General features: G+C 46.6%; 1 protein-coding gene across 1 annotated transcript in view; it reads left to right on the plus strand.

Moving 5' to 3' along the window:
* Window positions 1–2,729: 2,729 nt before the first annotated feature.
* The window catches only part of KLF7 (KLF transcription factor 7), a 60,833-nt gene continuing 38,266 nt past the window's right edge, over window positions 2,730–25,296 (plus strand). The window contains exon 1 of the mRNA XM_052792687.1: window positions 2,730–3,150. Within this exon, the coding sequence (XP_052648647.1) occupies window positions 3,049–3,150 (102 nt within the window). The 5' untranslated portion in view covers window positions 2,730–3,048. The remainder of the gene's footprint in view (window positions 3,151–25,296) is intronic.

The raw sequence follows: 25,296 nt of genomic DNA on the forward strand, positions 1-25,296 counted from the left end.
AAGTATAGCACCAAAATGTTTTTCAGCCACAGGAATTACAGAATTTGAAGACAAAACTATATGTTTAAGTAGCTTGTACCATAAACCGTCACTGCTTTTGTCCTCTATTTCCTTGCCTAGGTCAGAAAAAGCCTCTGCATATGCGTATGGCCTTGTTCTGACAAGCTCTTAATGATAAATGCTTATCAAAAGCTTTTTCTGAAACAGGTATTTCTTGCATAACCCTCTCGGTACAGGAGCTGTGTTATGATACCCAAGTGCTGCTTCTTTCCAGATCTGACCACCTTAGTCCAGCTCTGTCCTCTCCTGTCTTTAAGTTTTCCCTTCCCAAGGTGCCCAGGAAAGGTGTCGCTTTGCCAGAGTGAGGCATGCTTGGAATTGGTAACAACGGTCTGTAAGACCTCTCCAGCAGTGCTCGCTGCACTAACCTTCCCTCTCATCTTCTCACTAACACATACATTTACACATTTATGGGTACATTTATGAGAAAGAGCAGTTTATTATTCACATCCAGCCTCACATCTAGCTTTTCTGCTATGCTAAAGGTGCCAGAGATGGTCCTGTTTGAGGCAACCTACAGCTCCCCTAGGTGAAGGCTGGGAAACAGGCATCACACCAGCAGCTCACAGGAAACAGTCATCTTCAAGTGGACTGCCCCTGGACTGTCCAGACCTGCAGCCTCAGGGTAAAAGCCTGAGCAACAGCTCCCACAAGCCATCCCGTTGCTTCTGCAATGTAAGCACCCAAAGAAAAAGTGTTTTTGCAGAGGTGAGACCATTTATTTGAGAAAACTGCCTATGTCCAGTTTCTCCCAATTACTGCAGTTCCTTCAGCAACAGCTTCATTTCCCCCTTTCCCTCTAGATTTTGACTCCTCAAACTAGAGTGCAGGGCTTTACTCTGCTTTATTCTAAAGTTACAGCAGTGTTGCCTGCCAGCACCTACATGAATTTGGGGTTGATACAGCCATTACCTGGGCTTTCTTTAGAGGTTTATTCTGAGAAGCTTTCTTCAAACATGGCTTTCAAAATTGTTAACGTGGACCCACTCTTGGAAAAGTCAATTTGTCTTGATCACCAAGAAAGAAAACATACCATGAACTAATTAGCACTGATGAGTTTTGCTGCCTCATACTTTCACATCAATCTGAGTGGGACAACTGGGATGAGACATGTGTGTACTAGTGGCATTGTACCAAGTTACACCAGCTGTGGCCTGGCCTAGACACTCTCATCTGGCTGCAGAAGGAAGACAATAGCAAGTAGATATCATAGTCACTTAAGGCAAGAAAAGTGTGATGTAACTACTCTAAAACTGGATAGTTTAACAACCCCTGGCAGCATCTGCTTGCCCTGATACCCAGTCCAACTCACCCAGTCAACAACCCACTGTAAAAGAGTACCAAGGGGTATGTTCATCCAGCAGCCTTGTGGCTAGATATGGCCCTGGCAATGCAAACAATGGGACTACAGGGCCCTCTGAATTTGAGGGCAACAAAGAGAACATATTTCTTCTATTACTGGACACCCTCCCCACATCATCTTTAAATTGGAACGCTCAGTTCTGCAATCCTTCCAATAGCAGAAATGCGACCATGTCCCATACACTTTTGGGGAAGCTCTGCACCACACTAACCATTTAAGGTCAAACAGCTTATTAGCCAACCCCAAAACTAGCACTCAAAGAGGGCTCAGCTCACAGCTAAGCCTGGTCAAATGCCACAACCAATGCCTTAGTAAGCACACGAGCATTTCTGGAGATAGCCTGGCTGGATTAACACTCAGCACTGCTCAGAAGCTGGGCTGCTGCGGTCTCCACATGCAGGCACCAAGCACGTGCTCCTCACACCGGCTGCTCCTGCTTAGGGTGTATTCCCGCTCTGCCTCCTTCCAGCACCCTCGTCGGCTGTGCATCTTTTCCCAGCCGTCTGTGACTGAGAAAAAAAGTGCTTTCCTCACCCTGGCCACCCTCAGCCCCCGCGGACTCGAGCGAGAGCGGTACACGGCTGCAGACAGGGCGGGAAGGGCAGACTGCTCGGTGGGCGCCAAGCGCATGGCCCCTGCCCCGTCCCCTCCAGTGCCGGCGCCTCGGCGAGGCAGTCCCGCGGCTGGCGGGGGGAAAAGGGACAGGGACGGCCGCCCAGCACCCTCAACAGCAGCGGTTTATCCGCCGACATCGGTAACCGCGGCCGGGCCGAGCCGAGGGCCCCTCGCCATCCCTCAGCGCGCCGCGCGCTCCACCACTGCCGCGTGCCCCGCCGCCCCCTTATATAGCGCCCTAAAAATAGCTCGCCGCGCACCGCCTCGCGGGTCGCGGGGAGGAGGTGGGAGCCGCGTTGCCGACCAATCGGCGCCCCCGCAGGCGGTCCGGCACCGCCCCCCGCGCCCTGAGCGGCGCTGCCATTGGGCGGCAGTGATTTCAGGCGCGCGCGGACCCGCCCCTCCCGCCCCGCCGTTTACCCTACATGGTCACGCGCTGCCTGAGTGGGCCGCGCGGCTGCGCGTTGGGGGGGGGGGGCTGGGGGCGGGGCGGCCGTAAGGCGGCCGTGAAGAGGAGGCGGCCGTGAGGAGGAGGCGGCCGCGGGGAGGGGGGGGGGGGGGGGCCGGGCCGGGCCGGGCCGGCTTTGCCGAGGGAGGGTGAGAGGAAAACGGGGGGGGGGGGGCGGGGGGAATGTGGTCTCCCGAAAATAAAGAGGGGAGGGGGCGGGGAGGGCGGGCGCGAGCGCGCATGGCCGCGGCGCGGGGCTGCGCGGTGCGCGGCGGCGGGGACGTGCCCCGGTGCGGCGGCCGCGGGGTGCTCGGTGCGCGCCGGCGCCTCTCGTCCTCCTCGGCCCGGCCCCCGGCCCTCGCCGTCCCTCCGCGCTGATTCTCTCTCTCTCTCCTCTCTTTTTTTAAAGTGTGACTGAAACAAAACAAAGCCAAAGGGACGCTGGATCTATCATTGGTTGATTTTCCTTCTCCTTTTTTTTTTTTATGATCAAAAACAACCCCCCACCCGAGCAAACAAACACACACAAAAGCAGAAAGAAAGGGTCTTGCTCAGCAGCAGCATGGATGTCTTGGCTAGTTATAGTATATTCCAGGAACTCCAGCTTGTCCACGACACCGGCTACTTCTCAGCTTTGCCATCCTTGGAGGAAAACTGGCAGCAGGTGAATCATTTAAATTACTCCTGTAAATCTCTTAAGTGCAGGCAGTCGGTGCATTGGGGCTGCATTTCTGACTTTATTTTATTTTTGTTCTTTAATTCAGGGTTGGGTTTTTTTGGTGGTTTTTTTTTTCCGCGTGGGTAGACCTTTAAATCTCTGTATTTTTTGCCATGACAAACTGAGCAGTCCATTCAAATCTGTCTGCCTTCAGTCCTTTCTGAGCACGCCCGGCAGCACCTGAGATCCGGTGGCATTCTTCAGGGTTTTGTTTTTATGGTGACTACTATTTTATTTTATTTTTGAGCTTAGATTTTTTTTTTTGTTGTTCTTTTGAACAAGGCTGATCACTTCCAACCAGTGCTGACAACTGGCAGCTGGTGGAAACGGAATAGATCATTCTTATTTTCAGGTAATTAGTATATGTCAATAAAAATCGTAGCTTAAATCAGAGCTGGGGGGTGGGCAGGTGTGTGGAAGCACTACCAAAAGCTTTTAGGGTAAATTCTGTAGCTAGGGAGGTGACTTATTCTTTTTTTTCTTTTTTTTTCTTTTATAGAAGGTGGGGAGAAACACACACTTCTTGCTGTATCTTAAAACAATGACGCCTTAGGCTGGTTCCAGTAAACCAGTGTGTTTCGAGGCACCGTATGGTTAATATGCAGAGACAATTAGGATAGAGATGGAAATCAAGTATTACGAACGCATTAAAATGATGACTGGTGGCGTGAATAAATAAGACCAAGGAGAAGAGTAGGTTACAGAGAAAAGAGTTGTATAAAATGGAACTATGAGCCCAAATGCATAGATCTCTAAATAGTTATCAGCTGGGATACTGAGGGAAAAGGAAAGACAGGATTCCTCATTACGGCAGGACATTGTGAGACCATCCTGTTTCTTGATGTGATTTTTCTGGCAGAGGTGATATGCCAGGCGAAATTCTGGAAACTAGTGTCTCTTTAAAAGAAAAAAAAAAAAATCCGCTGGAGGGTAGGAATAGTGGAGTGTGGCTGGGATGACATGTGGTGCTAATGCAGCACATGGACCCATGGCACTGTCGGTATAAGAATAACGAGCCACTGGATTTTGTCTTGCCAGCATTCACCTTAGTCTTGGCTAGCATAAGGGTAGCATGTGTTAGGTCTTCAGTAAATGACAGCTTGGGATATTAATTTAATTTTTCCTTAGAAGTGTGTGTGGGGAGAAATGTGGACGGTAGGGCTTCAGGGGAGCACTGGGGCTGTAGCATTGTCATCCAGCTGGACTGGGGCTGGATCTTTCAAGGTTTACCCTAGTAAAATTATTTTGGCTTCAGCTTTGTGTGTGTATATGCACACACATGAGAGGTTTATTGACAGCTACGGTGCGAACACATTCAGGATTTAATTTGCAAAATGACCGATCCAACTTTGCTTTATCCTGCGAGGGGGAGGGGATGCTTTTTGTTATTAATATTCAGCTCGCACATCCATGATGGTCACATCTGCCTTCCTTTTATATTTTTAACATGCTAATTAAACTGAAGAGGTTAATATAATTTCATTAAAAAATTATTTTCACAGCATCGTTGTTGTTGGATTGGTTGCATATTCAGTTGCAAATTAGTAACAGTCCAGACAGTCCAAAGCGAGATAATCTGTTGACATAGCCAGCATGCTTTAGGCAGTACTGTGTGTGATACTCTGTCTCCTGCTGCCTTTTATGCATGGAAGAGCAGCAGTTTGTTTTATACAGTACAATATACCTACCCGAGCCCACTGTTACCTTTGCGAAATTTAAACTCACACTCTCCTGGTTAAACCCCACTGATTCTCCATGTATGTTTGAAAAGAGAAGTTGACAATAATTTATTACATTTTCCCTTATTTCCCCTCAAATCCTCCAACCAGTGCCTGATGTTTCATAATACATCCTGTATTTACAGTTTGTTTTTATTCCCCTGTTGCTGCCTGGACTCTCCTTGCAAACAACAGGCAGCAAAACTGATGTGTCAGTGGTGGGAGCAGCTGAAGCTGACTGTACAGAGCATGCTGTCACACCGGCTTGGCAGACCCACTGACACAGAGACCCCAATTTCATTCTTCTGAATCACTTGCAAATGTAGCCACGTCTTGGAGATCTGTTTATTTTAGGCAAACTCTAGCAACTTTGGGACAAGTGATGTGTGTGCGTGTATGTGTGTTTCTAAAGGTATCCCTTAAAACTGTCAGGTTGCAGTTGAGACCCCAGGGAAGAGAGCTGACAGGGCAGTGACTGATCCTTGCAGGAAGCATCAGAACTGGGAAATAGCAGCTTTAATTTTGAATGAAAACACTTGAATGGGTCTTGCCTCCACTCCCGTGAAGAGCTCTGGTGCCATACCCGAGCTCCACAGAGGCTCCAGAGCAGTGCTCCCAGCAGCAAAGCAGCACCCCAGGAGATTACTTCAGCCTCTTAAAAGGGGGGAAGTAGTTGTGTGGGTCAAGAGCAGGCTTCCTTATCACGTTGTGAGCTCCAGTTGTTTTGTGGTTAGCAGCTACTAGTTCTTGATGTGGAGAGGTTAGTCCGTGCCAGTTCCTCCTCCTAGAAATGGTGTCTGCTGCGATACCATAAATGATGCACTTGCCTCACTGAAAATCAGAGCATGCCTTGGGGTGAAAGTGTTGACACAGTCCTGTCTTCCTTTTCTCCTGAGTCTGGACTACTCTTTAGTAGCTGATGGCTGAGGACTACACAGCTGGGGCAGTTGCTCATATTGCCGATTGTGAAACACCCATCGCTCAGGGAGGGCACTGACAGCACAGGCAGGTTGCTAAATGCTTGCATGCAGTTAGCTGATCTTTCCCTTTTTTCCTTCCCACTGCAAGAGAAATGTGAGCAAGTTTGGTATCTGCGCTTTTGACAATTAGCATTGGAGTTGAATGAGAGCAACCCAGCAATATGTACAAAACAAACAGATTTTGTGTAGGAAGTGATTGCCATCTCTTGTGTAGGTTTGTTTTTCAGGAGGAAAAATAAAAACAAAAAAAACCCCCTTTGTCCGCCTTGGACATAGTTTACATTGTAGAAGTGGAAATACCTGAAGTGGAAGCTGGAATTGAATCCACGATGTGTTTCACGTTATTTTAAAATACATGTTGGGGAGGGAGGGCTTGTTTTTTAGGCAGCAAAAGCTTAGCTTCCCTATGTCAGCTTTGGGTGTACACCTTCAGGCAAAACACTTTTGAGGTCAGGATGTTTTTTTCTTTGAGTGGGGAGATCAGGATCTAATCAGTAATTCATAGCACAACTTCATCAGGAGAGAGAGAACTTTGTTTAGTCTTTGTTTAGCTTTTCCAGCAGCGTTGAGCTGCCACAGCACTGAGAGAGATTAAAGGAAGAGGTGGGCTCTGTGGATTGGAAAACGAGGCGTTTGCTGTACGTCAGCTGGCTGGTATCTCAGCATCTGTGTGTTTCTGCCTGGCGCTTCATCCTGGCTCTGACTGAACCATCCTAGTTGCTCTCTGTCCCTGCAAGCTGACTCTGCAGTTCAGGACCTGGGTGGGGGGAGATTTCAGCACCTGTGTGGCTGCTGCGGTGCACCAGGTGGACCTTTGGCCCCATATGCCGTTGCTTGGGGGTAGATGTCTGATGTGGCATCCCTGAGATTGGAACCAGACTGCTGGGAGAGACAGCACGAGGCCGAAGAGTGCCTCGTTACTCTGCAGAGGAAGGAAGTGGGTAAGAGGCTGTTTTTGAGGGAGGCGACTGTGAGGAGCATAGCCCGTGCAGCTGCACGTGGTCCCACTCTCAGTGTGCCAGGCTGCAAGGAGGGGGAGAGCAGGGCTGAGAATTGGGAAGGGCTGGACATGGGGCTTCAGTCTGTTCTTCGAGCTGGGCCTTTACAATGTCATTTGGGGAGTCATTAAAAGATCAGTGTGCAGAAGGCATCTTTTGTAGTCAGGTATGTCTCTTCCTAGGGATAACATTTCAAATCATCCCTATTGTCCTTCTCCATAGGCCCCTTGGATGACTCTGGACTCACCATCCTTATGTGGAGAAGGGGTCTGATCAGGAGACATTTTGGGGCTCTCTTCATATTCTGTGGGGGCCATAGGGCAGCCTTTGGCATGGCAGTTCCCGTAGTGTCAGAGGACAGGAGCACAAAGAACAGGTAGATGCATAGGGTCACCGTGTGTGCAGCTGATGCAAGTGTATAAATGAGCAAGGCTTAGGTGCTAAACCCCGGCTTATTCTAAAAGAGCCAGCCTTTCCCACATGTGTCATCAGGCAGAATAGGTCTAATTGGCTGGCAGAAGTGGAAATGGCATTATATTGTTTGCCCGATAACCATTGCCCGATAACATTTCCTGTTGCCTTGGCTGACCCGGCTGCTCTCAGCTGCAGCAAACAATGATCTTTCCAAGGAAGATGCACGTTTCCTGTAAAGTGTAGGATCAAGGAAGCCTTTGTTTCACTCTTGACTCTGTTGTAGAGCCTTCTTTGCATATTTTTAATCAATTCTTCAAGCCTCAGTTTCCCACTTGCTGAAGCATCTGACAGAACGATGCTAAGGCATGGTCTTTGTGGGACTGGGAGGCTGAGTTTTGACCTGTTCTGGCAAAGTGCTTTGAGATCCCTGTGCTGTGTGAGAGCAGAGTATCCTGAGGTGGCTAATCTAGCTGAACTCTTACATCTTAATGCTGACTTCTGTTTGGCAGACAGGGTCATTTTCAGGCCTATAGGAAAAATTTCCACTGCTACTGGAAAGGAATAAATCACACTGGAGAACATTCCTGCCTCCCCATCGTCTCCATTGTTCTAGTTTAATGGCATAGTTGGCCACTACATAAACTAAACCATCTCTTTTAATATTGCTATTTCATCTTGGTTCCAGTCACAGTGTAACACATTTCTTAAGTGCTTATAGTACATCATGCCTCTTGAGAATAACTTGCAGAAATGGTTGACTTCCAAGAACAGCCACATGTGTAATGCAGTGTATTTCAGACTCTAAGCGTCAGTCCATTTATACCTGCAGGCTCTCTGCTCGCTCCATGTGCTGAAAGCATGCTCCTGTCACCTTACAGAAAGAGATGGAGAAAGAGATGGAAGACAAACTGAAACTGCTGTCTCTTATTTCATGATTCCTTAATTACAGAATCTGTTGTTATAAGTGATTATTTCTTGGCATTATGGAAGTGTAGAGCCCCGCAATCCATGTTACAGGTCTTAAATAGCTGATTATGTGTGTGACTTGTGTCAAGTGATTTTGAAATGGGGTAAATACCTTTAAGCAATGCACAACCATAATGTGGGTACTCAACTAGAAAATATTTTCTCTTATTTGTTTGGGATGCTTTAACCTCCCCTCCCCCAAGCCACACGTTTATGTATGTCCTATTGAACAGGCAATGCATGGATTAGAGTAGGCTACATAAAAATCATGATATATAGCTAGTCTGCAGTCTGATACTTCCATGTGGAAATGACAGAAGGTCTTCAGTTCCACGCAGTAATTTCACACTTAAGCTCTCTAGGGTAGAGGCAAATGATATCTTCTGGATATTGTCGTATTTTTTGAGGCCTTGTCAAATGAGTCTCCACTGAGAAACATCCAGTGTGTTGCTCCTCCATTCTGCATTGGGAAACATGTTATAGGGAAGCGAGAAGGAAGCTGCTTCTGTTTGACTCTGTAGCTGCATGTGAACAACCTTGATTGCAATCGTCCTTATAAAACAAAGGGATTTTGCTCACTGGCTGAGCAGCATTGATGTTCAGTACATTAAGCAATGGGGTAATAGTACACCTCATCTCCTATCAAGTTTGTCACATTTTGCAGAGGGGAAGAAAAATTGTAGGCTTTTGATCACCACGCTCAAAACCTCATAAAGTTATTCACAGGTATTGTAATTGGTGGCGGTTTTCCTTTTTGATGGTAAACCTGAATTCTGGAGAGTTAATGAAGGTGTTTTCAAGAATGGTGCTGAGTCCCTCTTACTATCCCTTCTGTTTCCCTGGACTCTCAAGTGCCTCCTGGCCATGCCCTTGTGTATTCGTTACAATGCCTCCACCACTTCCAAACTCCCAGCAACACTCAGGAGCTGGGAGTGCCATTTTTGTGGTGTCTTTCAGGCTCAAGTTGCAGGAATCACCCACCTGAATTGCTGAATTATCTTCTCCCCGTGGGTCCTCTTTGTACTATGGGTGCTTCTACCTTGGTCCAGATGAATCTGGATTCACTTGAACTGCAGGGTTCAGCTGATTCTGCAGCAAACAAACAGAACAAACCTGCCAGGGAAAGAGCCTCCCCTCCTCCCAAATTTTCCCCAGCTTGGTGCTGTTGTATTTGAGACTGTCCCAGTCTTCTTCCATTGGCTTCAGTCTTGATGGGCACTACACATGTTCTGAGTGTCTGAGTTTGGCACTCTCTTGGCTGTGTCTCCTTCCCAGCATTGCCATTTTGAGTTAAAAAAATCTTGTGCCTGGTTCCCAAGACACTGAGATTGTCTTTAAAGTCACAGACTTTTCACTTTTTAATTTGATGTTCTTTTTACTTTCCTTGCTTCTGAGCCACTGAAGATTTGTTTTATTGTCTTTTATTCTCAAAAATAAGAAAACCTGGGGTTTCCAACACTTACTTGATGCCAGCAGCATTAAGAAAATGCCATTATTGTGGCATTTTGAGAGCTGGCAGTAGAGAGATAGGTGTGTAAATCAGAAAAAGCTCGTGTATCACTGCATTCACCAGGCTGTATTTGCCATCCCTGCTCTGGCAGCAGCTGATGAGGAAGGCTGCCTGGCTGTTCAGGTTGTTAGGCTGCCTGTGAGAGCAGGGTTCATGTCTCATTTTCCTTCTTAGAAGAAATCGTTTCAGCCTTTATGACCAAAGATAGACATCTTGGATTTAATCAGGACACCAAACCTTTGCTTCTCAGTTCTTCAGTTTCAAAATGAGTTGACAGGTCTTCCGTTCTCGTAGGGCTGCTGCGAAGATTCATATTGGGGGTTTGTGGTGCTCAGGCACAGCGGCTGGGGCAGGAGAGGGTTGCGCTAGGCTATGGGGAGATGGGCAGCCAGCCTCTCTGAAGCTGCTGACCCAAATCCTGCCACGCCAGCTGGCTGGTGCTGAAAGTGCAGGACAGCTCCTGTGCAGGGAGCCCTTGGCAGGGTGCGGCACTGCCTCTCTGAAAAAATGAAAATAAGAATCCAAAAGGTAAGCTTAAATTCCCCTTCCCACAGGTTTGTGTCATCTTTGAGACAACCTGGGCACAGCACTGATTTGGCCCCTTCTCTAGGTTTTTAAAAGGTGTTGGAGTTGGGTGTAGGAAGGTTGGGCAGGAAGACATGGGATTTTTTTGTTTAAAATGTATAATATATCAGCTCTGATATATTAAGCTGCTCTGATGCTCTTAATCCTTTATAAGCAGGTACCCATCCTCTCCCTGTTCTTCCATGTGAAGGATCATTTCCAATCCAGAGCATTTCCACGCGGTGCAACTGTGTATTCATTACATGTGTTATTATTTGGAGAACTATTAAGATGCATGTGGTATGCTTTACAACGTACACTAAAGAGTCTGAGTCATTTACGCACAGACTGCGTATTAATGTTTGCTGAAGGTCCAGCAGGCACGCTTATTTAAGTGTCATAATGGTTTTGAACATGGTGCTTATAGACCATGTCTCACATGTCCTAATCCTCTTGGTTATTTCTTGGCATTGTGGACCCAAGTGCAAAGCTGGGGTTTAAATCATACGTGGGCGTCAACAGCTCCTGCTCTGCAAGGGATAAAGAAGTAGGCATTGACACAGGCGAGCTTGGGAGACAGTGTAATTGATGGGGAAGGATGCGAAGGAGAAGGACGCTGGCTTGTGAGAAGCTCTTCTGAGACATTCCAATTAGTGTTCTGATTTACAAATCCTGCCCTTAAACCTGCAGCCTCCCAAGGTCAGTTTTAAAGGCACGCTGGCATAAGGTTGATGTTTGACCATGATGGACCTTTGTAAACCAACATGTTCTGACAGAAACTGCAATCAATGGAAGTATCTCCATCTGTATAATTAAAAAAGCCCTGGAAGCAGGGTTTGCATTTTTTGGACAGGATCGTCTTGCCCACCTGCTGCCTTTGCAGCTCTCGCACTGCAGCATTCCTCCTGTGCAAGTGAAGTGACTGGAAATCAAAGTGAAAATGACTGTTTGTTCAGATTGTGGAGGGAGGAAAAATGCATGCGGCATGACAAGTAAATTAGATTTTAAAAATGCTTTCACTACTAATAGGCTACTATGCTGTTAGGCATTTGGTTTTAATCCTGACTTTTGAGTGGGCAAAGTTCACTTTCAAGCATAAGGACAGTTCTTGGGTTTGTAAACATTTGCAATTTCTGCTGACTTGTCCTCACTCCAGCCCAGGAGGGGAATCAGCACTGAACTGAATTGCTTTGTGCTGGTGGGGGTGAAGTGGGGGACTGCCTTTAATCACCTGCCTTTATTCTCTACCAGGGCTGGATGGAAAACAAAGGTTCCAGCTAGCAAAGACCATGGTGAAAAATGTTCAGTGGGTGGAATAGTAGAAGGGGCGAGAGGTGCTCCTGTCTGTTTGCTTTTTACACCCAAAAAGGACATTGGCCACATCACAGCACTTAGGTGTGATATTAGAGACCCAGATTTGAGTCACTGCTTTGCTTGATTCAGGTCTGCCCTTCCAGATTACATCTTAGATGTGTGACATTTCAGTGGATGATGTGGTGGCTCCAAAACCAATATATTCCAATAAAACACTTTAGACTGGGCAAAAATGTAAATTTTTTTGAGAATGCTTGGTAGAAATGTTTCAACCAGTTCTACTTTCTAGAAGTTTTCCTGAGGGCCTGGCCCTGTTTTTCGTGTGAGAGACTCGTTTTGGCTAACATCTTTGGCTTTGTTGACAATTTTAGCCTTCCGTTTCAGGGCTTGCGCCCCTAAAACTGGATTCATTTTCCCCAGTTATTAGCAATTTGGCTAGTAAAAGGTATCCAGACTCTCTGCATCCTGTGACTCTCTTGCATCTTTTGAGAACTGCAGCCACAATCCTACATGGTGCTGTAAGCAATGTCTGCATACTCCTGGTCTCTAACCTGGGGGCCTGCTCTCCCTCCCTCTGGGTGTGGGTCTGGCAAGGCGTGTTGATGCACAAGATGCACAAGAGCGGTGCAATCACATGTTTTCTTCGGCTCCTCAGAACTGCTGGTCACTCCTCTCTCCTCTGCTCAGCTGCTGCTGGCGAGGTGCTGTGCTGGTTTGTTGGCGAGGAGTCAGTGTACTCACCCTCCCTTGGCACCTCTGGCTTACCACTGGGTCTGAGGTGCACCACACCCCAGGGTGCAGGGTGAGGTGAGCGGCTCAGGCGCTTTGTTCTTTTCCTGTGGCTGCACAGTGGTTTGAAGGGTGCCAGCCCTGCAGAGCCTGCTGCCTGCTTCCAGCTGGTGAAAAGTACTAAATAATCCTGGTTTGGGGTTTGGTTTTTTCTTTTCTTTCTTTTGGCTTCCCCTGTCAGCCTGGAAAATTTATGCTGCTCCGAAGAAAACATTCCACTCATCTGCAAGCTACTACAGCTGCCGTGTGAGTAATAAAGTATGGAAAGGAGGAAGGGAGAGGGGAGAAGAAAGATGGGAGCTGGTGTTTCATATGGAAAGCATCACGCCAGAAGTGGCTTTGTTTCCAACACGTGGACAGTGGAGAGGCTGCATTTGCTGCTTAATGGAAAATTGGTGCCAGTGAAAAGAAACCTCCCTCATTAGTGACTAGATCAGAGGGGGGTGAACTTCAGTGTCTCTTGCTTTTTTTTAAATGTGTCCGCATTTTAAAATAATAAGGGAGAAGCAAAGGGCACTGGACTGACTTGAGAATACAGCCGGTTTGGGCAAAATAGCTCTTTTCTGTCTCCATCTGACACTGCTGTCCCAGTTCACTCTGGTGGTGTCACAGCCCTCCCTTGGCTGTTCATAAGCTGTGCCAGCACCTCAGAGTGGTTGTGAACATCTGAAGGTTGCTGTACATCAGGTTCTTAGCAAGGTGCGTGTTTCTTATGTTTGTTTTTGGTTTCTGATCTTTCGGGATAGTGTAAAGTCATGTTTGTAGGCTTTCCTGCACAATCGAGGAAACCAGGACCTTGGTTTTGGTGCTGAGAAAGGTGGTTCTGATGTAACAAGAAGTCTCTGAGAGTTGGGGCTTTAAGAAACGTGTGAAAGAGCAGTGGGGGTTGCAGTCAAATAGTGAGAGTAAGGGATGTTTGTCTGATTAGAACAGAGGAAGGAAGCACTTACGGTTTCGGAGGTCTCCAGTATCTTGGAAGAAGAGGCAGACAGCTGTAAGTGTTGACATGACACAGTGAAAGAGCTTGTAAGGTGCTTCTCTTGCAGGTTTGAGAATTTCAGGGTAAGTGGATGTCACCTGGGGTAGTTTCCTACTGTTTACTGCAGGAAAACAGCATAGACTTCTCTTATCAGCATATCCCTTAGCTCTCCTGTGTTTTTAAAGTGAAAAGAAAGATTGTTGTATACAATGTTTGAAAACGGAAGGGCCTGGTTTAGTCTGAGATTGTTTTCCTACAGGGAATGAGTCTTACGGTGTTTGATTGTACAGTTAAGGTCAGGAGGAGCTTTGCTGTTTCTTCCATTAATCAATGGATGAAACCTAGACACAAGCTGAATTCTCTGTCTCCAGTGCTTCCCTGGATGAAGATGTTTGCTTGAATCAGTGCCTCAGGAGCTGGGGTGATTTGGGGTTTAAAGAAGGTAATGTGGGGGCCTTGCTCTGCTTGGTTCACTTACCTCCAGGACAGCCTGGTCCCATGGCACCATGCTGTACTTCTGAGTTGGCTGCAAAGCTCATGCTCTCTCTTCAGGCAGCCCTGATTTTCTGTTCACTCAAGACAGTTTTGTTTTCCGAGAGTACTCCTTTATTAATCTTTCTTGGATGCTGGCAAATAAATTTCAGGGTACCCAGTTTAAATACTCTTTACTGAGTGTGCCTAGCTTGTCTTGGGCTTTCTGAGCTTTGGTGGTTTGTTTAAAACATGAATAAGCCCCAGTTGTTTGAGGGAGAACAGAAGAATGCCTGTGCAGAGTTACTTTCTGGTGTGGACTTGGTAAACGGGTGACTCCCCAGCATAGTTTCTCAGTGTTGAGAAGAATACCAGTAGGTGCACAGAACCCTACAAAGGCTGCATTGGGATTTCTTTTTCTGACTTGAGAAACTCATGTTACATTTCTTTGAAGAACACATTTGAGGGAGAGCAAGGGAAGCAAGGTGTGGGTGGTTTCTTATTCCCGAATACCTCCAGTGCATGTGACACTTAGAAAATGCTGAATACTCATATTCCAAGTCTTGAATGCCTGTCGAGCTGGACACTGAGTGGATGCCCTAGGTTGAAGACTCCTCTTCACTGGGACTGTCTCACCCAGATTATCTTCTTGCAGTAAGAGCTGTACCAGCTGCAAGGCCTTGTAATTCAGTCAGTGTTTTGTTTGAGCAAGCTGCATCTCTGGTCAGATGTTGTTGCACTGTGGTATAAGATGGGAATTTCTGTCTCCTTTCCATTTCCTTATGTTTAAGTGGAAAAGGTCAAGGAAACCTTTACATTCTGTTCTGAATGCTTTTTCTCTTTGTAAATGGGAAGAGTAGTACCCACATCATGTTGGGGATTTCACGTCAGTCAGTGAGTCAGATCCTGGGCCGATGCAAACTGATGCAGATCTGCCAAAGTCACAGTGCCAATACGCGGATTTACACTGGCCCAGTGTCCACGAAGTCACTTGACACCTTGCAGGAGAATGGTCTATACAAATCCCAGGTCTTGTCAGGATGTGGAATAAATATCAGGATGTGGGCAGAAAACAGCACACCCATTTTAATGATTTGATTAAAACAATATTGCTGCTCTATGGCTCTCATAAATGTATTTCCACTGGTGTTGGGGGGAGGAGATATTCTCAAGTGCCATAATGAGAGAGTACGTTTTTTAAAATGTTGCACAATAGGCCACTAAGTTGTGCTCCGGCTATATTGGCTTATTTCTGTTTTATAGTGAGCTTGGCCTTAGGCATCCTATAAACACCATTTCTCCCCCTACCTTCAGCTAATAAATGATGGAAACTGTACCGGAAAGAAATTTTCTTTCCATCAAAGAGTGGGAGGTCCTGAGCAGCCCTCTATAAAACAAAGGATGCAGCATGATTTGTTTTCTTTGTTTTTTTCAAATGAAGAAAATGTGGGGATGGGAGGGAATGAGAAGATGTTTCTAAGTGCTAAACGTGCTCTCCCCAACACTGCAAGGTAGGATGATGTCTGGTGTGGGCATTGCTTCCCCCAGGACAGTAATACCCATCTGTGAAATGGAAGACAGATGGGAGAGGTTTCTGAACAGTCTCAGTGCATGGGAAGAAGGAAGGATCCCATTCTGATTTACCCTCGGGCTTTCGTATCCAGCAGTGGAAACCAACCTGAAAGTGGGTGTAAATGAGCATCTAAAGGAGCCCTTTGTGTAATTCAATGGGCTGTGTCATCCAGGGTCGGACTAAATTATCAGAATGGCCCTTTTTGACCTTAAAATCCGCTTCTGTAAGTCAGTCCTCTTTGAGACCTTTTTGCTCTGTTTTAATGATGTCAGAAAGCTGTAGTGTAAATGTGAATCATGAAGGGTGCCTGCTTGTGCACATACGGGTGCCTAGACATGTTTCATTTCGAGAATCCATCACACGCGTACTGTGTATCAGGTTGGAAATGCGTCTCGGAGGAGAGACCAGGTTTGTGGAGGTGGGGGCTTCCTTCTGCACTGACTAGAAACAAAAGCGAGTCCGTGTCATGACATGGCATGGCATGGCATGGCATGGCATGGCTCAGAGATGGTGTAGGACCACATTCTGACTGCAGCTTGGCCTCTAAAGTTAGAGAAGGGTCAGGGAAGACCTTGTGTTCAGCAAGGGGGTCTCACTGGCTAATTTTGAAGGCAAATGAGGTTCAGGAGCAGGGTGCACGTGATGAAAAGGCATTTTTGGTCACTGCCTTCATCCAGCAACAATAAACCATGCATATAAGCAGATCTGGTCCAGAAACAAATACACTCGGAAATTAGCACTGTTAGATCATTAAATTCTTCTGCCCAGGTGCCATTTCTTATTGTATGCTTCAGTGGTGCTTTCCAGTCTCATTTGAAATCCACCTAGCGTGAGGCCCTGCTTTCCTTGGAAGCATGTGCTAAAACCTAGTTTAGGGGAGGAATATCTAACAGGCTGTTCTCTCTCTTACCTGAGTCTAATTTCTCCCCCTCCCATATTCTCTCTCTTCTCCATGCGCAAGTCCATTGCTTTGTTTGGGTTCACCCTGTTCATAGCTGCATGGTCTGTGACGCTTTTTCCCATCTTTATCTATATTAACTCTTTCAAGGATTGTTATCTAAATGTGAAATAAGACCCCTGTTCATTGACTGGAGATTATAACACTGACTGTGGAACAGACATGATAAATAGTAATAAACGTGCACATCCCTTTCAATTTTGTCATACTTTCCATCTGTCTGTTCCTTCCAGTTTTCCTGTATATCAGATGCTAAGAATGTGTCCTCGAAGCTATATTGGTCTTCTCTGTGTCTTATCTATTCTCGGTCTCTTTTCAGCCTTACAGGATCTCTGCTTTGTATTGAGTGTGCATGTTGTGTTGCTGTTTCTTCCATAAATGCATTAATTTGTCTTTTTCCAAATTCAATCTCAAGGATTTATTTCCTGCCCCTGCGTGGTTTTCTTTACATACTGCCTCTCTCTGCTGGCATCACAAAAAAATTTAGCATTTCCTCCTTAAGCTCTTTTCCCTGCTTTTCTTCACAATGAAAGCTTTTTATCAGTTTCCTTAGTTTTCTGATTTGTTTTTATTAAGCATGTTTTTATAGTGAGGGCTGCGATCCATCGGAGTAAACGGAAACAAAAAATTGAGGCCAAATTTTTGTTTGTTTTCTTAACGAAACAGATCAAACTTTAAATGGGATGAAGTCAAATCAGTGCTGATGACTTGTCTTGATGGTAGCTGCTTCTAAGTGCTGGCTATTGACAGCGAGTCGTGGAAGATCTCAGTGTTCTGAAAAGCCTAAAACCACAAATACAACCGTGGGGTTGAAAATCACATGGTGGTATTAGTATCAGGAAGAGCAGGGTTGCTGTGAGTTGCTGCCCTTTGTTCAGCAAACAGTATCTATATGCTGGTTAGTTAGTTGAAGACCACTGTTTTTGTGGCTGATGGATGGCAGGTGGGTGTTTAACCTGGATCGTGGTTAAAGGGTAAAGGCCCCTCGAATTTCGGTGCCCACCCAGCACACCGCTGCCCTTTTCTTCAGCAAAGGGAGGTGTTCCAACATGGGCAGGGAGCAGGCATTCCTGAAACACTGCGGGGTCAGTGGTGGGGTCCCACCACCATCCCTCTGGAGGGTCCCCCCTCTTGCCACCACCCACTGGGGTGGGTGGCTTCAGTGGCCTTGAGCAGGGTTGGCTCCCTGCCTCCCTGGCCCCGCCGCCTTAAAGGAGGATTTTCCAAAGCCGCTCGCGTAAGGCAAAGGAGCCTGCCTGAGCCGGGGAGGGGGGAGCGTTAGCTGCTCTGGACTGCAAGGCGCTCTTCAGTTCGCTTGGCGGGTCACCCCGGGCTCTGGACCTTCCTGCTGTGTTTGTCCACTGTGCTGCTTTTAACCGTCTCCACTCCTTTGAGTCAGCTTGGGCTGCTCGCACGGCAAAGAAATATTTTCCTGGTGTTTCAGAACATGCGTGATTCCCTCTCCTTCCTGTGGAGGAGGAAAGCTGCTCGCCCCATACAGGGTCTGCCGGGGTTATAACAGAACAGCGGGGCCTTGCCAAACAGCAATGAGGTGTACAGCTGGCTGTGGGCAGTGGGGCTCTGCTGGTTTTTGCTTGGTTCTGCTGCTGTGAAAACTTCTCACAGGAACTGTCATCTTTCTCCCCTTTATTCAGCAAGCTGTTAAGCTGTGGGTATCCATGAGGGGTTTCTGTGTGGAACATGAGGACTCTAAAGAAACAGGTCCTAAACCACGTGCTGTTGCTAATGATCCTGCAGACCAGCATGTAAAAAGCCAAATGTTTTAATAGAAATTAAGGAGTGAAAACAAAGAAAAGACCCGCTACGATGAAGCACCACGTGGCGCCATCCTTACGACTTGATGGTGTGATTGCACTGGTCTACATCCTGGGTGTATTCTTCCATCTAATGTCTTCCTGGAACAGCTGAAAACAGAGGGGTATACAGAAAATCCACTGTCCATCCAGATGTTAATCAGTACAAATGCTGAATTTCAGAAATAAAATATGAATGAGAAAATTGTGGGAAAGCAGTACTCTCTGTGCCTATCTTTATTTCAGTACCAGGGACTGTGCTGGCAAATTTGTGCAGTCTGGAGCAGAAAAAATCCGTAGTAGTACCCCGATAAGTCAGAGGACCTGACACCTACAGTCTTGAAAGCAAAACTTACAGGATGCCTTTTTGAAGCTCAAATTTTCCAAGAGCAATGACAGAGCAGTTTCAGCAGAGAAAAATACATACCCTTTCATTCAAGACCCAGAGTTTTAGAGCATTCAGATATCTGTCTGATTTGATGGTCAGGCTTTGAACAGACAAGATGCTTCACAGCCATTGCCCTTAGAGAGCAGGGAAGCTGTTGCATGCCCATTTTACAGGCTGGGAAACTGGGACACCCAAGCGCTCAGTTGTTGGAGAGAGGAATTCGAGAGCAGAGCTTGAAAAGGATACCAGCTCCCTGATCTCCATTTTAATTAAATTCTTTCTGCAGTTGTCTTCCCTGCCAGTTTAACTGGTGGAATGTGGTCTAGCGGAGGAATTTTTGGCTGCAAATTTGACAGGAATACTTTTCTGGGCCAGATCCTTGCTTAGTGTAAATTAAGATGACACCACTAGCTACAATTACCATGTTAGCAATTTACTCCTCCCTCTGAGAATCTGGCCCTGGTTTGCAGACAGTGGGCAGTGTCATATAATTTGTTCTTTTTAATTTTAGTCTGTCTAGACGCTTTTGCAGCACCCCTTTCTGGGAGGACTTTGTGCCAGCAGCTCTGGAGCAGCACCACACTTCTCTGGTGAGAAACGCTTAGCAGACACAGCATGAAGGTGGCCTGGTGTGCTCAATCTCAGCATTTCACCTCCCTGGCGCAGGGTTTGGCTTTGATAGTCTCAGTGATTTTTGGTGGAGAGGTGGCAGAGGGGATACATGGCAAGATTTCTTCCCTGTGGAGGGGGAGCGAGTCTGTCGTTTTCCCTGTTTTTGACGATGTGTTGTCCCAGCTGAGTGCTGGAGAAAGACAGCTGCTGCCGATGCAGCGTTTCTGTGGTAGGTTTTTCTTTCCAGCAATGGATGACACACCTCTCTTTGTGGGTAAGAAGGTCTTTCTCCTGGTTTTGAAGGCCATTTGCTGGCCTTGTGTTTATTATTACAGTCAGTCCTTCCTCCCATGCTGTCAGTATTTACCACTCAGCCTTTAGCTTCTCTGCTATGTTTTCTCCCACACTGAGTCACCTGGCATAGGGTTGTACCTCTCCAGCCGCCTTCAAACTTGTCACGAGGCACACACAGGACCTAGTTTTTACAAAATCCTCAGATTTGCTGGCCGTGGTTAAGCAGGTGATTAGCGAGAACTGTTTTTCTTCCCCTTCCATTCTCTTGCCAATTCCCGAGTTACTCACCAGGATTGTCTGTAACTGTGTTTGTTGAGCCAAACATAGAAAGGCCATGACTCTGGCTGGGGCTCAGGAGCAGCAGCGATATATACCCTTTTACTACCGTTACTTCTGCTTGAATCCAAATGCACTTAACTGAACCCCTAATCCTCATAATCATTTTACAAAATTTGCTAATCATAAAGTCCTACCTTCTGTTGTTAACCACCTACATTTATGTGTCTGTACCCAGCCCCCAAAAGGAAGGGTCTTCATGGCTGCAGAAAAAAGCCTGAAGATAGGGGTACTAAAGTCATTAAAAACAAAATTTCTTTTTGAGAAAACTATAAAGCACTCACTATTTCTGGGATTCCACGTGAGCTTGATCAATAAGAATGAAGCAGAGGTCTCCCAAAAAAGCAGCTTGCATGGAAATGGGTAAGAGATTCTTTGTGCAATCTTAATGATTTTGAGAGAGACGTTTCCCCTGTGAATTGCTGTAGGAGTTTGCACCCCTTCCCCCACGCTTAGCAGAGGCAAGAACATATGACTATCCTCATGTAAGGTAGTGCAGTGTTAATAATGCTGCTGTATTGATCAAACTGGGCTGCTTTGTCACCAGGGACAGCTGGCAGGATTTATTCTGACTCCAAAGGCTGTGCCTCCTAAAGTGCATTTTCCAGTCCTTTCACTAGGCGAAGGGTGTGTTGTGCTTTTTGTCTTAGCCTGCAGGAGCGACGCTTTCAAAAGATTGTATGGTGTCCCACCATCCGCTGCCTCTATCATTTCTGCTCTCAGGGCTCCCACCTCACTCCCACTCAGAGCTGGATGGGTCTCAAGATCTTGTTGCAGCAAGATCCAGTTGTTTGCCCTTGGAGAGCACCTGGAGGAGCAGCCGCTGGCTGCTGGAATGTGGATAAACACAGGGTGACGGGAACAGGAGAGGCTTCCTCTTTGCTTAGAAAGTGAGCAAAACATCAGTAAGAAAGCAGCGTAGAAGGAAAAACATGTGCAGGGTGGTTTTGTTCCCCCCCTGGCTGATACTCATGACCTTGTTAAAAAGATCAGTCTGCTTCAGAGACTGCACGTGGTCATTTTTAAGCGTAGGGAGAAACTGAATGTGGCTTTTATTTTTCCATCTGATAAATTGCCAGTTGCAGGTTTTACTTACAGAACACTCTGAGTAGTCTGAGAAGAACACGATCACCTTGATATTATATTTATGAGTAAAAATGGTATGAGGCAAAAAAAGCTCTTAGCTCACATGTAAAGAAGACTTTTAATGCAGTTTTTGCTTCCAGGAATGCACCATTACTCATGGCAGGGAAGGGACGCATTAGCAGGCTTGACAGACAGGAGGGCTGAAATGCCTAGGGGCACTCAGGGGCTCGCAGGGGCAATTTGACATCATGCTTCTTTGACAGGTGTCATGAGCTTGGTACTGGGTAGTGATGGGACATCTTCAGAGCAGGGAATGGTTAGAGACATTTGAAATGGAGAAAAACCCCTGAACCTTGCTCTGGTGATGGTGGGAGCACCTCTGGGGCACTCTGAGAAGAGCCCACGTGTTCAGAAGTGCTGCGATGTATTCTGCAGGGGCTCAGGGTGGCAACCAAGTCACAAGTCATGCCTGGAAAATTGTCCCCTGAATGTGTAGGCTGCCAGTAAGTGCCAGCTATAGCTAAAGAAGCACGGTCTGAGTGCATTTCTCTCCCTTTCTGAGTCCTAGTTCCAGGACTGCTGGGTCTGAAGCAGATCCCTCCAGCAGCCCCGGCCACCACACGGCATTTTGGCTCTCGCTTCAGCTCTGATATCATGCAACCGCTTGGGAAGCACAACTGCTTGGGAAGCGCAACTGCTTGGGAAGCGGAGCCGGCTGGAGGTGAAGCAGCAAAGTGCTCCCAGGAATGTTCCCTGCGAAGCAGAGATTCAGCCTGTGGTCTCTCATGCGGCTCCTCCTCTCCCAGCATAAAGGTTACCTTTGTATGTTTATAACCAAAATAAAATTGCAGCTCCTGAAAACTATAATTTGTACTTGGGGGAACATAATGTTTGTGTTTAGCTATTGCAGGGATTGTACCAAGGCACAGTGACAGAGGTCTGAAGTGTTTGGGATGACGATAGCTGGCAACAGACTCCACCTTTGGGGGCTACTAAAAACTGATTTAGTTAAGCAGTATCGATGATGAACAAAATGCCAGGGAGGACTAGTTGTACTGTGAGGAAGAGGACTCCCCTCCTGCAGCGGGAGAGGCTGTCCTTCCTCAGTTCCCGCTCTTCCCCTTCCCACAAACCAAGCCAAGAGAGCCTGGCTGTGGTCTTCCAAGCCGTGACACTGGAGACTTCCATCCCATCTCAGAAAGACAATAGAGGGAAGGAGTGGTATACAGCCAACCCACAAAGGCAGGCTTATCTCGGGAGATGCTATATAGGCTTAAATAGAATGGAAAAGGGAAATGGGGGAAAATAGGACACTTAAGGTAAACTAACTACATTTTTTAAACATCTGAGTTGGAAATATGCCACATAACATGTCCACTGTTGGGATTATAGTGACTACAATATGTTTCCTCTTTTCCTTGTTGGTAAGTGGGTTTTGTTTGTTTCCTTTCTGGAGAGTGGTGAGGGAGAGGAGGAGAGGTGAGGGAGGAGAATTCCCTGCAGTGCATGTTTGGTAGCGAGCTGGAGCTGTCTGTGGCAGTTTAATGGGTAAGGCTGTGGTGCCATGAACGTGACATCTTCTAATTCCCGACATCATCATTTGGGCCTTTTTGTCTCAAGGAAAGACGCAGTGTCGAGTTTCATTTGGTTTGCTCAAAGAGGATACTTAGGGATGGGGCTGGAAAGCTGAAGGCCACACAGACAGCCTCTCAGCACCTTGGGTGCAGGCAGAAGGGATGCTAAAAACCTTGCCAGCAGAGAGATGCCTTCATCCGGTATCATCTCCACAAGGTGGTGCTGAGTGCTGTGTTCAGTTATGTACCTGGAATTAATTTGGGAACCCTCCCCATTAATTCTAGGGGGAAAGGTGCCAACATAAACTTGAGGCAGGGTCTGGTGATTTTGCACAGTATTCTCTAATACATTTCCAGGGATATTTTGCCAGGAGAAACAGAAGGTTTAAGAGAGAGCATGAAAAGGGTGAAAAGGGACAGTGTCTTGCCTTGACTGTGAGACTCCTACACAAGTAAAGAGTGTTGCTGAGGAGATGCAGTATGAAGAAACAAGGGAAGGAGAGGGTGCTTGTAGGGGAAGAGAGGCTGAAAAGAAGAGCCTTTCTGAGGTCCTAGAGTCAGACAGGTTTCTGAGCAGGGCTCAAACAGGTCCCGTCCCATCCTCCACCTCCTTCAGGAAGAGTAGAGTTTCTCCTGGCCTCTGTTTCTCCTGATGCTTCATCACAGCGCCCGGGCTCTGCTTTTCACCAGCCTGCTTAGTGTAACAAAGTACCACCCTTTGGGCCTTTCTGCATTGTAGTCTCTGCAGACTTGGGAGTCCGCAGGTACCCATTCAGGGCATTTCTATGAAGGCATGTCATGATGGCTTATCATATAGTTAGCTCCTCTAACAAAAGACAGTCTTGTGCACAGAAACATCTTGAATTAACCATGGTGGCCCCTTGGATGCTGGGAAGTCATCATATCTTCCAGGAACACCAAGACATTGCATTCCTTCTAGGCTATTTTCTGGCTGCTTTGCTATTAATAACTTTGTCCTGAAATAGCACTTTCATATTGCAGCATATTAAAATCCATAACAACTGGGTGGGTGTCTACAGTCAACAGACCGAAGAAAGTGAGCCAGCACAAGAGCTGTGGTTGTGTAAATTGGCTCATAGAGGTGTGCTGACTCTGAGCAGTTGGTGATCTGACCTGCTGAGCTTTCTCAAGTCGATAAATGGCAGGGCTCTTAATGGGATCTCCTGGCTTCCCGTGCCATACTGCAGCTGGTAGCCGTACAGCCTGCTGGAAACCGCGCTAACGCGAGGCTGGTCTCGTGATCCTTTCATGAGGAGTGAGCAGTGCCGTGTCCAGTTCTGACAGTGCACCTTGAGTTGCTAATGATATCCACAAAAGGCCCTGCCAGATCTCCTTTTTGTTTGATCTAATGCATTTTGGGGATACAGGTCTCCTCAGATGCCTGTGGGCAGCTGGTTGGGTTGCTGCTGAGCAGCTGGGCCAATACTGGCAGGCACTTTACCAATGTGCTCTAGCAAATTGCTTTTAAAGAGGACCGTGCTGCTTTTATCAGGGTCCGTAGCAGCCCAAGTGCACTGCCTGGGAGATTTGAGGCTGATCAAAATCCCATGTGGCTAGAGTTTTGGAACAACCGCCTTGGCAGAGCAGTGTAGGAAAGAAAAGCAATGGAAAACACCCTTGGCTGTAAGGGAGCATCCTTTGGAGGGCACCTGGCTTTTGCGTGAGAGGCAAGTTTACCTGCAGTGGGACATTCAAGTGCGAAGGCTGTTGTTTCTGTGCATAGATGATGAAAACTCTGGCCTAGGAGTGGCAGAAACCAGTTTGTGAATATCTCCATATAGACTGCTCAAATTTAAAAAAAAAAAAGAGAGAGAGAAAAGAAACAAATCCAAGTATCAGGATGTCTGAAGTGGTGTTGTTTTTAAATTCTTCCCATTTTTCCATTTTGGTCACATTGTTCCTAATAAAGTAGACAAGATTTGTAATATAAAATAACCATCTCCAGCCGTCAAAGAACATGTCAAATTGTGCTTCACGTAAGCCACAGAGTTAAATGGCGCTAATCAGCAGCAGAATTTCATGGAGTTTGAGTGTTGGCAATGTCCTCAGCTGATGTAAACAGGAACCATGAAATCAGGGCTGCTCTGTGCTGATTTACCCCAGCTGAGAATCCGGCTGTGCTTCCCATCGCTTTGTTTCCAGTCTGAGGTTTTTTTCTCGATGCAACAGTGAAACTCAAGCCTGTTGTCTTCTCTTTTCCTTGCCCAGACTGGCATATTTATCACAGTAGCACATGCATCTTCTTGCTCTTGTAAGATAACAAATTGCCCAAATGATTAAAAAAAAAACAACAAAGAAAAAAGCAGCAAATGGCTTTTTGCAAATGTGCTTGGACAGTTGCTGTGCTCACATTAAAGTTTAAACTTCAGGCAAAGACCCCACTGCTCCCTGCATGGCTGGAGGCAGGCTTTGGTCCTATATGTTTATTATTGTTTAGAAATTATATAAATGCTCTTTTATTCTTTTTTGTTCTGTCCTTATTCTACAATGCGTTCCCCTCCTTCCTCCTGCTTCCTGTTTCCCAGACAGGTCCCCACCTCTTCCTCCCCACAGCCAAAAATAATACAAAAGGGAACATACAAAAGGTTTTTTGAGCCATGAGATGTGATAATGAATGGGCATCATGTACAGGGTAGATACAGTAGTCCCAGCGCAGAAATGTTGATCACGCAAAGTCAAGATGAGGAATTGCATGGTTTTGGGTTAGGAATTCAGTATTATGCATCCTCTTGT

Source organism: Harpia harpyja, chromosome 7 (assembly GCF_026419915.1).
Source record: "Harpia harpyja isolate bHarHar1 chromosome 7, bHarHar1 primary haplotype, whole genome shotgun sequence".
NCBI classification, from domain to species: domain Eukaryota; kingdom Metazoa; phylum Chordata; class Aves; order Accipitriformes; family Accipitridae; genus Harpia; species Harpia harpyja.